At 41.7% G+C, this 13,166-nt stretch overlaps 1 protein-coding gene across 6 annotated transcripts in view; it reads right to left on the reverse strand.

The window, feature by feature from the left end:
- Positions 1-6,237: 6,237 nt before the first annotated feature.
- TNK2 (tyrosine kinase non receptor 2) overlaps positions 6,238-13,166 on the reverse strand; it is a 101,632-nt gene continuing 94,703 nt past the window's right edge. For all 6 annotated transcript variants that reach the window (XM_075268502.1, XM_075268503.1, XM_075268501.1 and 3 more), the window contains 3 exons: positions 9,666-9,761; positions 7,523-7,650; positions 6,238-6,497 (listed from right to left, as the gene is read on the reverse strand). In XM_075268502.1, coding sequence (XP_075124603.1) covers positions 6,491-6,497; positions 7,523-7,650; positions 9,666-9,761 — 231 coding nt within the window. In that variant the 3' untranslated portion in view covers positions 6,238-6,490. The remainder of the gene's footprint in view (positions 6,498-7,522; positions 7,651-9,665; positions 9,762-13,166) is intronic.

Below are 13,166 nucleotides of genomic sequence, written 5' to 3' on the forward strand. Positions count from 1 at the left end.
GTGGTTGGACAGTGAGCACATTGTTCCATCGATTTTAATGGGAGTGCAACAAGAGTTAGCTGAAAAGTGATGCACACACCGCTCAACCACCTCTCCATTCAGAACAGGGGACAAAACTCTCCCAATCTCCAAAATGCTGGAGGTCTAAGCAGTCAAACCCCCACTAATATGAGAGTATTGCCCTATACTGTGAATAAGGCGTAACTAAAAACATAAAATATGTCAATTTATCAGATGTGGTTTAGAGCAAGAATTAATAACCTACAGTGCACTGGCACATGTTTCTTCCACAACATTGCATTGACCCTCATCTAGAGTCATACACTCAGTTGTGCCTGCTGAAAGCTGTCAATGTCTGAAATAGTGTGAGGTGCCACTCTGTAACCACTGAACACCGTCCTTTACTATAGCAGAAAGCACTCACTGGTTAAAGAGCTTGTCCAGGCAAAACACATGTTTTTAATATAGGCCAGAGGTGAAAATAAAATTGTAAAAAATCATACTCGCCAGTCCCCTCCCAGCATGTAGGTCTGGTGCTACTACTCCAGTGTATTCTCAAAGTGAAACTGCCAATTTAAAAAAATATATAGTTTTTGCCTGGACATCCCCTTTAATGTGGGTGTTTTGACTACGTCTATGAGAAAGTGTAGCTGGCCACCAATTCACTTACTGTAGGGGCACCAGTCAGAAAAGCAGTGGTGTAGAAGATGATGCAAGAAGGACCCAAGTCTACCAATATTTCTACCATACAGTGACCATAGAGTGGTAGATACCAGCTCTACACAGGGCTCTGCAGATACGCCATTTATGTGAATACAGTGCAGGCAAAATGTAGTTACTTACAGATGATGTCTGTCACTGTAAGAGTTCACATTTCCAGTCTCTTTCATCCGGACCTCCAGGCCCACTTCTTCTAGTCATAACTTATCACTGTACACAGACATGTTTGACTTTGCTGCCAACCCCCAGTTATAAAATATATAATACTAGCTTCTGCCCACGATTTCGTCTGCAGGTTGCTGTTGGCAATGAGACGGTTATAATTAGCCAAATGTGGTTGGCAGTAATCCGCCTGCATCCACTCTGCTACATCTGTGCATATGTGGAGCAGCCCCAGCTGTATTCACATCCGTATGAAGAGCAGAGCAAGCTGTGGTACCGCGCTGCCTCAGCTCTGCTACATCGGGCAATTTGGATCACAGGGCTTGTCTTGTCTGAGTGTCCTAGCAGCGTCTGTGTTAGACATGGCTGAATGGCTGCTGATGAAATTTGACACAGGTTGCCCTTTCCCCCCCAGCACAGTCCAAAGACCACATGTCCTTGTGTTACGCACAGAAATTGCTAACGCGCGTCCTCAGCTCTGCTACATCTGCTAATTTGGATTACAGGGCTTGTGTTGTGAGAGAGTGTCTGAGCAGCTTCTGTGTTAGACATGGCTGAACGGATGTTGCTGAAATGTGCAACAATTCTCCCCCCTCCCTCACTCGAGGCAGAACAACAGATTCCCCGCCCTATTTACTGAAACTCTACAGCCGATATACTCCTCTTGGCCACACACAGCCTGTATGTTCTGTAGCCTCCTGATCTTCCATGAGACTCCATTTTCTTTACCTTTCACACTGTCCGGCTCCCTACTGTTTAGTTCCGCCCCCAAATTAGCGTGTAGCTCCACCAATCACATAGCGTGATCCTATGGGACGGCTGAAGGGCCTGTGATGATGTCATCGAAGGTCCTCAAACGTAGTGTGTGTTTAAATTCGTGCTTAACGGAAATGTAGTGACGTCATTTACCAAGATAAAAAGTAACCTATGTTTTAATCGGGGTTCCTATCTATGTATGTTGCAAATTTCAGCCTAATCCGTTCAGCCGTTTTTGCGTGATTGAGTAACAAACATCCAAACACACAAACATATTAGTAGGATATTAGTAGGATTATAATATTAGTAGGATAGGATATTAGTAGGATAAAACCCCTTGGAATAAATATCCCCATGTGCATCTTTAAAAGGAACTTGTCAGGGCGATTTGGGGCGCTAAACCATTCACAGGTTCTTGTGGATCAGGGGATTAGTTTCACAAATAAACTTGTAATAACGCAATCCACAGGTACACTAAATATAAAAATCTTTATACTTACATGGAGGTGAGACCATTGTGTGTCTGGTGCTCCTAACACCTGAGCTGTTTTTTCAATTAAGCTGGAGATGTATGCATACGTCTGAGCTGTACTTGTCTGAATAACTGCTCTGGCGTGTGGAGTACAGCCATAGTTGAGTATAATCACAAAGTAAAATTGATTCTAGCCAGGTCGTGTGGAAAGGTGAAAAAAGCTTCTTCTTTATTATTAAAATATTTCCAAATCCATAACAGCACACGTACAAAACAGGAATCTGGGCGTCAGACTGACGAGTTTCGGATAAGTTTTCCTTTGTCAAAGTCTTTGTCAGACTTTGACAAAGGAAAACTTATCCGAAACGCGTCAGTCTGACGCCCAGATTCCTGTTTTGTACGTGTGCTGTTATGGATTTGGAAATATTTTAATAATGAGCCTGCGGTCACTTGATCGCAAGTCCCATAGACGGCAATACAACTGTATTGCCGTCTATGGGACATTCTATCTATTAGTATTACGGCTGGTCATAGAGACCAGCCGCAATACTAATACAGCAGTGACAGGCCCGGGAGCCTCATTAGGCTCCCGGCTGTCACCCGGACAGGTCGGCTCCTGCGATATCGCCACGCAGGAGCCGGCCTGCATCTTTACAGGTACGGGGGAGGCACAGGTTCGGGGGAGAAGGGGCCGCTGATACTGACCCGGCATCCGCTGTACTAGAGAGGCGGATGCCGGGGAGGGATAGACGCCGGGGCCTGAGACATCGCTGCCCTGCCCTGCATGAAGCCAGCGGCGGGGGGACGGAGGAGCGGAATAGCATTGCCCCTGCTGCTGGCTTCATGCAGGGCAGGGCAGCGATGTCTCAGGCCCCGGCACCTGTAATGGCGTCTATCACTTGCCGGCTTCCGCCTCTCTATTACGGCGGGTGCCAGGCGCCACATTCGGCCTATAAGACGCACCCTTCTTTTCCCCCCAAATTTTGGGGAAAAAAAGTGCGTCTTATAGTCCGAAAAATACGGTATATATATATATATATATATATATATATATATATATATATATATATATATTATGTAGACTGTGAGCCCCATATAGGGATCACTATATACATCTTTTTTCCTATCAGTATGTCTTTGTAGAATGGGAGGAAATCCACACAAACACGGGGAGAACATTGCACAATATATTGTGTAATGAAATGACATCTTATGTTGTGGCAATATATTGTGCCTATAAAGCCAAATAGCGCTCTTTCTATTGCAAGCTCTGCCATGTACCCATACAGCATGTTATATTCATGTATAGGGTATTGCCATGTCCAGAAAAAATTGTGTAACCCATTGTGGGGTGCTTTTTCTCTTTTAACCTTTTGTGAAAATGAGAAATGTGGGTCTAATATGACATTTTATTAAAAACTTTATAAAATGTAATTTTTAATTTTCACATCCCATTAGTAGTAAATTTGGTGGGTTCAAAATGCTGACTATACCCCTCGATAAATGTTGTCTTAATTCCGGTTATACACTTAGAGTTAAAATACTTTGTATATGCTTATTTAAGGGGTGCTGTTTTGAAAATGGGGTGATTGATGGGGGTTCCTAATACAGGGGGCTTTCAAAGCCCCTTCATAACTGCATTAGTCCCTTGAAAAATGGGTTGTGGAAATGTTCTTGAAAATTTTGAATATTGTTGTTTGACATGTAAACATTACAATGTCTATAAAAAATGAAAGGGTGATTAAAGTTTGATGCCGACATAAAGCAGAGATCTGTTCCATGAGATTTATGATATAATGTTGGCGATATGACTGTGTGCAATGCACATCATTTCAAACTTATCAAAATGAATAGTTTTAAAAATTTCCATCAGATTTCGTATTTTTTTCATTATTAAACACAAAACATATCGACCAAATTTTACCTTTAAGAGAAAGTACAATGTGTCATGAATAAACAGTATCAAAATAACTTTGGTGAGTTAAAGTGTTCCAAAGTTATTACTACATAAAGTAACATGTCAGATTTGAAAAATCGAGCTCTGTCTAGAAGTGAAAAACTGGCTACGGCGGGAAGGGGTTACCCAGAACTGCGATATTGATTAGTATTGTTGTGGCCTCTTCACTGCTGACCAAGAACAGTACCATTAATTGTATAGTGGCTGTACTTGGTATTGCAGCTCATCCCCATTGAGTTGGATGGAACTGAGTTGAAACATGAGTATTTTTCTCCATTGCTTTTAATGGGGTCTATGGGTAACGTCTGCTCTCCGTCATTTGGATGTCCCGGTGGATCTGAATGACAGAGAGCCCAGCATAAATGTGATCCTAGCCTTACATGTTCATTTTGGGTGGTTTACATAGTACTGCAGACAATTTACATGGCATGCTCCTTAAAGAGAATCTGTCACCAGCTATGAGCACACAGGTTAAAACACTGTTAGGCAGAATATGAATGTAAGGGTGTTTTCATTTCTTAATTCAGCCTTCCGCTGAAGAGAGAACATTAGAAATGCTATTAAGTATATGAGCAGTCAGGTGCACAGGGGTGTCTCTGCCGCTCCAGACTGTTCCCATCTGCTCACCGGCCCAGAATTCTTGAGGTCACGTTGTGATTTGTACTCAATTTGTGATTGGTAGATGCACACTATGCCTGGCCCAGACTGAAGTGTAAGGATCGGTTCATCAACATAGTGCGACTGAAGCAAGACTGCCAATCATAATGCAGCACAGTAGTGCCCCAGACTGCTCAGTTTTACAATAGGAAATTAAAACAACCATTACTTTCAGGTGAACATAACTTATCTATAAGTGATTTTATTTGCATGTGTTCACTCCTGGAGAAAGACTCCCTTTAAGGGGGCATGTTCTTCCTGGTGTGATGTTTGCCCATTCATAGGTCTTGTTTACTGCTTCCCACACACCTTAAAGAAGACCTTACATCACTTGGGGCACATGCGGTTTTATATACCGCTAGAAAGCCGACAGTGCGCTGAATTCAGTGCACTATTGGCTTTCACGATCTGTGCCCCAGGTGAACAGCTATCGGTGCTGGTATTGTAGCTCTTCACAGTCAGTCAGGGATGCCCTTCATCACAGCAGCACCTATAGCGCTGTACAGTGTGAGCGAGGAGGAATGCCTCCTCCCTCTCCTCACAGTACTTGTCTATAGACGAGCACTATCAGCACACTGTCGGCTTTCTAGCAGTATATAAAACCGCATGTGCCCCAACTGATGAAAGGTCTTCATTAAGTGCTGTCCATCAGGTGTCTCCTCATTTCTACTTGTCTTGCTGGTGGAACTACAGGTTACATTACCCAACTGACAATTAGTATTAAAAGGATATACCCATCTTGGAAAGTGATGGCACGTTGCTAGGATATGTCATCATTCTGTGATCTAAGGACCCCACCTCTGGGACCTTCACCAATACTATAGGGGCCACAGCACTAATTTAGCTCTGATGTCCCTTCCTTTCTTTTCAATGGTCTTTTTATTGAATTGTAACAAATAAACAAAGAATTGCATTCACCTTGTCAGGAAAAGGAAAAAGAAGGCAACTGACATTACAGAAGTGAATTGCAATGCAACTATTCAGAAATGTAACACATTCAATGTATAACTTCAACCTATTACAATGCTTCCAGTTTTCTATAGAGAGTACAATAGATAAGAATCAGGAGAGGAAGTCTGGGTGGAGAAAGAAATTAGGGGATAGAAAGGGGACGAGAAAGTGGATGGGGAGGGGAGAAGGTAGGGAGAGCGACAAAAGCTATACTGTTTGGGAATTTGTAGGTGCAGTGGATGGCTGGTCTATGGTGAGGTGCTTATGCAGGTTTTATCATTGGTTGCAAGTGCTACCAGACTATATGACTGATGTATTTCAGTTTTGCCTGTCATCACTTTAAAAGATAGGAATAATCCTACGTGTAAAGTACACTGTAAAAAGTGTTATATTCATTGATTTCAATTGTGCAAATACTGTATTCCCAGAAAGTTTTTCAGCTTAACTAATAATTTCCGCAGAATTCAGTTTTCTTCAAATAAATTTTATATCTTACATTTATATATACTCATATATATATATTTATATATATATTAAAATTACACATCTTTTCTTTTATAAAAACAACATTTTTTTTCAAATAAACAACAATGGGAAACACATTAAAAGAGAAAATGCAACATTAACACATGTCCATGTAGCAGAACACTGGGTTGGTTTAACAGCTGACCCCTTCAGGTGGAGGAACCCCCTGTATGGGAAGGTTCGGAGATAAGAGGTACAATAATATCCCCTTCAGTCAGTAAAGATCTTGAGTAAATTAGTTCAGGTAGATTAACTCTGTGCACTTGAATCACCTTCACAAAAGTGTTGCGTCATCGCCTACAAAATAAATTACAATAAAATACCATATTAAAGAGATTTTCCATATAGAACATTTATCACAAGGAGCCAGATACATGCAGATTTCAATGAACTTACTGCTTATGCTGGGTTCACACCAGCGCTCGATCTCCGTTTTCAGGTTCTGTCTTCTGCAGAGAGAAGACAGAAACCTGTCAGATAGTGTCCGGCCGTGAGTGCCGGTGAGCGTTTTGTGCTCTCCGCAGCTAAACCATTTTTTTTTAACTGGACACAAAGTCTTGCATGTCCCACTTTGTGTCCGGTTAAAAAAAAAAAAAAATGTTTCACCGCGGAGAGCACAAAACGCTCACCGGCACTCACAGCTGGACACTTTCCAAACCCATTCAAATAAATGGGTTTGAAAAATTACTGCAGGTTTCTGTCTCCTGTCCAGTTTCTGGCAGGAAACAGAAACCTGCAAAATAAAGACCAAGCGCAGATGTGAAGGAGCCCTTTAATGGCCTATAAAACTCTTACACAATATTTGTTGAATTACCTTTATACTAAGGACCCATGTAACAAGCAGCAGTCAGAAAACGCTGCGGAAGAGAACGCGGTGGAAATGCATGACATTTTTTCCCACAACACTTTTCCCTATATGGAAAACACCAGCGTTTACGTAAGTATAATTGACATCCACATCCTATCCACTTTTCAGGTACTGGAAAACGCGGCGTTTTTCCCCGCTGGGTTTCTCCCATGGCCAAATCATGTTGTTCTCCAAAGTGGAGCCCTGGCATTACTCCTATAACAGTACATCTTTTCCAACTTTAATTTTTGAAAAGACATCATAGATTGTGATTGAGGCTTCTGCAACAAACTGGCTACAGCTCAATGCAGTTTATGCATGTGCAAGTCTCTATTAACTGTCAAAAAAGTACAATAATTCAGTCTCTTGTTTCCTTCAAATTGAGACAAAGTCCATTTACGGAATCAAAAGACACATTTCAGGGTATAATAGAGTACAGGGCACAATAAACCTAAAGATAAAATAATTCCTTTACTTTAGTTGTGAACTGTTGTATGACTCAAGGAGGTGAGAACTGGCCGTTTCCAGATTCCAATCAAATGTCTCCAAGACTTTGTGGCACTCCACTCGGGTCTTCAGTCCAAGACAGAAAAGTTGCTCAACCTACAATGCAAGATGATTGTGTCAGCAACTACACAATGAACATTTTATTACAAGAGACCACTAATTCTGCCAAAACTAAAATGTCATGTTTAATTATGTGAACAAATATGATATAAAAATAGTAATACATTCACCCAGAAAAAGAGATTCTCTGAGTGTTTACAGTTATAGGTGTTATAGAAAATGCATAAAGGTATAATAAACACACTTGTTCGACAGCCCTGTGGTCCTGGGTTTGATTCTGACCAATGACAACATCTGCATGGAGTTTGTATGTTCCCTTTGTGTTAGTGTGGGTTCAGGATCTACATACAAGCACACTCACACATACTGACAGTTATCACATGGACTAGACAAGATTCACAAAAACTCCATAGGGTGTAAACTTAAAGGGGCTATCCATCATTCAAGACTCCGCAGATCACTGTTACCCCGACAGCATTCTTGGTATTGTTTAAATACTGTGAGCCGCACTGCTCACTTACAGTACAAACTGTAGCCACTAGTGTTGGTTCTGCAGTACTGCGCCATAGATTTCAATGTGCCTGAAATCAGCAATTGGGTACATTATTGCCACCTAGTGGTTTAATGTAAGTATTGTGGTTAATAATACCCAGCATCTACCTTAGGGGGAAAGTTTTGGAATAAGCTAGGTTATTGACTTTTGGCACTGACTGTGAATTAAACAGTTGCACATTATTGTGTCTGTTGTAAATATTTAGGGTATGTTCACACGGCAGAAACCTTTTCTGCTACGTGAACTCTCCGTGCGGCTAGCTGCGAGGTGATGCCATTGCAGTGCACCGGCATCCTGTCGTGGCATCCCGCTGCTGATTAGGCCCAAATGAATGGGCCTAATCGGGAGTGAGTCTCGCGCCGCCAACACCGCGGGTGTCTCAGCTGTGAATCTGCGGGAAGATAGGGCATGTCACTTTTTTTTCCTGATAGCTGAAAAAAAATCGCTAGTGGGAAAAAGAAGCGAGCGGCTCCCATTGAAATGAATGGGAGCCTTTTTTGCAGACGGATTTTGAGGCGGATTCCGTAACCATTACTGTCCATTATACACCCAACCCGTCACAAGTCTGTTTTTTTTTTTTTTCGCAGACTAAAAATTCTACATGCAGGACTTTTGTGTTTCATGATAGACGTCAAGCGCCTGTTAACTTTTAACATTAAAGTCTATGGGTAACGGATGGGTTATACTGTTTGTTTTTTTTTCTGCGCATGCACAGAATGCAGAAACAAAAAAGCAAAAAAACGGATAGTATAAAAATAGGACACTCGCTAATGCTAACATCAATTAGTGTCTGTTAATGTCTGTTATGATAGGTGTCTTTTCTCTTTTTTTTTTTTTTTTTTTACGGACACTGTCATAACGGATATCCAACAGTTTTATGAACCCAGCATAAGGCTGAAGCCCCACAAAGCTTTTTTTTGTTGCAGATTGTGATGTAGTTTTGGAGCCAAAGCCAAGAGTGGATTGAGCAGAAGGTAGAAGTATAAGAGCTTACTATATAAATGGCGCTTTATTTGGCGCTGAATTTTCAGCTCTGAAAAAAAAAAAGCCTCCCATTGATTCAATGGGTTATGCTAGCTAATTCCGCTAGTGGAAAAAAAAAGTTAATGGCACCGATTGAAGTCAATGGGAGGATTTTTCTTTTCAGCGCTGAAAATTCTGCGCCAAATAAAGCGCCATTTTTCTCTATGTGAATGGACCCTTAGGCTACATTCACATGTACAATGGAATTCAATTCCAACTGATTTCACTGGGAATCAGTCCTATCGTTTTTATGACTTGGATGTGAAATTTGTGTCAGCAAGTGAGAAGTTTACTGAAATAGATTCATGGTTTACGATATGCAAAGCTGTGGCATATAAAGCTACAAATCCATGGCAGAAATCAGTTTGAAATGTCGGCCATGGATCCACACCATATTTTTCTTCATAAAAAATTGTGTGAAGATAACCTTAGAGGATATGGTCAGTATGTATTATCATACAGATTTGGATAATACCTTTAGGTACTGAATAGCTCTCTGAACATTCCAGCCATGGTTCTGTAGAGCTGTCTGGCATTCTTCTGTGGTCACTCCATGAACCATGTCTTGAACCTTTAAAAGTGAGAGAATTATGAATTTACATCAAAAGAAGAAACAATCACTGTCAGAAGACATTATGATGGCTCGTAGTACCTAGTAGCAGGGTCAAAGAAGTTATATCTCAGAATGACTACTCATATTCCTTGATCCTGGTTAATGTTCTAAGTAAGATAGGATTCACATTTGTGCAATGTAGCTTTGCACATCCATCATCCATTGACCTCAAAGGATGATGTTTATCATTAAAATAAATGTTTAAAGGGAGTCTATCACCTACCCCAGGCATATTCAGCTGTCACAATAGTGTTACAGACCACATCACAGCGATAAACAACATGTCTTAGAGGTGGATGTCATGTTTAAAGATTTGGAGAAAAACGATTTCAAATATGATCTAAGTGAGGCGGTTATTGCACCGGCTGTAGGCCTTCAGCTTGGGGAGCACTGTTCCTGCTGCTCAAGTCAGATGGGGAATGTCATTTACCAATGGGAACATCAACTTTCACAGGCGGGAAATGGTAGGGCCTGGACGGCAAGGGCAGTGTGCCTGCAAGGTAAATGTCTGCCTGATGCACCAACTGCCTCATTTTCATAAGACTTTAAATCCCCTAGTTTTGGACTTGAGCTGTATTCATTACTATTCACCCCAAGTAGTACAGCGTGTTTTGAGACAATGTACTCTAACTCCGGAGCCTCAGGAGCTAGATTTGTGATCCTTGGCTCTGAAACAAGACCGAGATCACTTCCCATGGAATGAGAGATATCACTGGTTAAAGCAAAGATGCATATACTCACACATTCAGTTTAACCAGTGTGCAGGAGAACATGAACAACTGAGTACAAGAGGAGATGAAAATTATTTTATTATTCTCTTGCACCTCCAGATAACCCCTGGGGAGGGGGTACCATGGACCTTTGTTCATATTATCACCCTCCCTCCCCCATTATCAGTCAGAAGCATACTTGCCACTTAACCCCTAATATGCTACAGTCAATGCTGACCGCAGAACCTAAATCGTTTTACAGAAAAAAGGTAAAAATAGACTTTCCTCCCCCCCTTGAATTTGGACCTAGCTTTGTAAACTGTGGTCATAGTAGTATCTTAAAAATAATGTTGTATACTTCATTATACCTCTAGATGTAAAAACAGGGCTCAATAAGTCACACATGCAAGCAAAAGGCCATAAACCTAATAACCCAACTTCCCCATATAAATAAGCCTGTTGGTAGTGTAATGTTAGTGTATAGCTCACTGATAGCTTTACAGTACAGTCATGAGCTCTCCTCTGATGTACATAGTTCCTGTATGGACAGGAGGTAAAGCCATCAATGCAGGCCCATGGGAGTCAGATCAAGGCTCTAGCACACTTGCATTTTCAATGAATCTTCAATATGAAAATTGCATGTTCTATTTATACCACAAGTCAGCCTTCTGTCAGGAGGATTTCCAACATATACTATAGAAACCAAAGAAACAACACAGGATATAAAAAGTATATGCTGGTGCCTACCCACCCCTGATTCAAAAGTGTGAAAAACATAAAAAAACCAGCATGCTCCCAATCGGAGACACTATATAAATATATCACAATGTAAGTATATAGTATAACAGGTCACCCCCCATATCTAGTATAAGTAATTTAGAGGAATGCCTCATTATAAAAGAAAAAAGCTTTTCTATACACTTGAAGAAAACCAAGTGAAAGACCAAATTATACACAAAAAAAATCATTGTTATTAACATCCAAATTGTTAAACAAATATTTTAAACTTGTTTGATAATTTGGACAACACCAAAAAGTACACAATGTTTTGTAACAAATGCAACAATACATATCATTCAAACAAACATGCCCGGATAAAGCAGCGAGCACTGATACAAAGTTACGGTCCAATGTTCACCTACCACATCTGACGCACGTTCTGAAACTGCAGGTGAGTCACGTGTCGGGTGTGGTGTGTGAACGTTGGACTGGACCTTTGAGCTAGCACTTTTTTACTCTAGTACACTTTTGTGCTCAGTTTTTAGCATTCTTGATGAAGCAGTTTTTGCCTACAGAGATCTTTGTTGCACTAGCCATTTACCATTGCATGCAGGTTAATTTTTACCTATCATTGTGATATACGCTTGCATATGGTACCATAAATTGCGCACTTCTTTGGCCTTGTCCCACCCATTTTCAGCTTTTTTAACAATATGGATAAAAATTGAAAATTAAAAGTGGATGACTTGCTTTGGCTCTATAGGTCTATACTAACGCTCTACGTTCATTGGGAATTCAAACTGACATGTACTTTGTATGTTTTTTTTTTTTTGATGTTTTTTTTTTTGGGGGGGTGTGGGGGTGTGGAGGTGGGGACAGTTCAAGAAGATGTCTACCACTTCAATAGGTGCCATTAGGACAGTGTTACATAAATGGAACATTATCGATATGTATGGTCTATCTACCTGGGTCTTTTCCAGCAAATACGCCACATGTAGATCATAAACATAGTGTGAGTATAGCTTAAAGAGGACCTTTCATCAGATCGGGCACATGCAGTTCCATATACTGCTGGAAAGCTGACAGTGCGCTGAATTTAGCGCACTTATGGCTTTCCCGATCTGTGCCCGGTGTAAAGCGCTATCGGTCCCGGTACCGTAGCGCTTTAGTGTCAGAAGGGCGTTTCTGACAGTTAGCCAGGGACGCCCTTCTGCCCAGCAGCGCCTATCGCGCTGTGCTCTAAGACTGAGGAGGAACTCCCCCCTCCTGCTCCTGATAATACTCGTCTATGGATGAGCACTGTGAGCAGAGGGAGGGGGCGTTCCTTCCCGCTCACTCTGAACAGCGCGATAGGCGCAGCTGGGCAGAAGGGCGTCCCTGGCTAACTGTCAGAAACGCCCTTCTGACACTAAAGCGCTACGGTACCGGGACCGATAGCGCTTTACCCGGGACACAGATCGGGAAAGCCAACAGTGCACTGAATTCAGCACACTGTCAGCTTTCCAGCAGTATATGGAACTGCATGTGCCCGATCTGATGAAAGGTCCTCTTTAAAGGGGATTTCCAACCCCAAATTTTTTCATACCAATGACCTATTCACAGGATAAGTCATCAAGGTGTGATCTGTAGGGGTTTGACACCTGGACCCTGCACATTTCAGCTGCTCTAACAGCCTCCAGGTGCCGATAGCTGCTAAGAGTCCTGAAAGCCCTGCAATTGCCTGGAAAAACTACTAGGCAGTGAATGGGTTTGCTGCGGCGGTCCTATAACTTGTATAGGAGTGATGCAGTACAAGCTCCCTGACCACTAGAACTTTCCATAATCCAGAAGCTGCTAGCACAGCTGATCTGTGCGAAATCCAGGTGTCTGACCCTAAGAAATAACATAATGATGACCCATCCTGTGGATAGTAATTACCATGAATAAGGCCTCC

Source organism: Leptodactylus fuscus, chromosome 3, assembly GCF_031893055.1.
Source record: "Leptodactylus fuscus isolate aLepFus1 chromosome 3, aLepFus1.hap2, whole genome shotgun sequence".
In the NCBI taxonomy this organism is placed as follows: Eukaryota; Metazoa; Chordata; class Amphibia; order Anura; family Leptodactylidae; genus Leptodactylus; species Leptodactylus fuscus.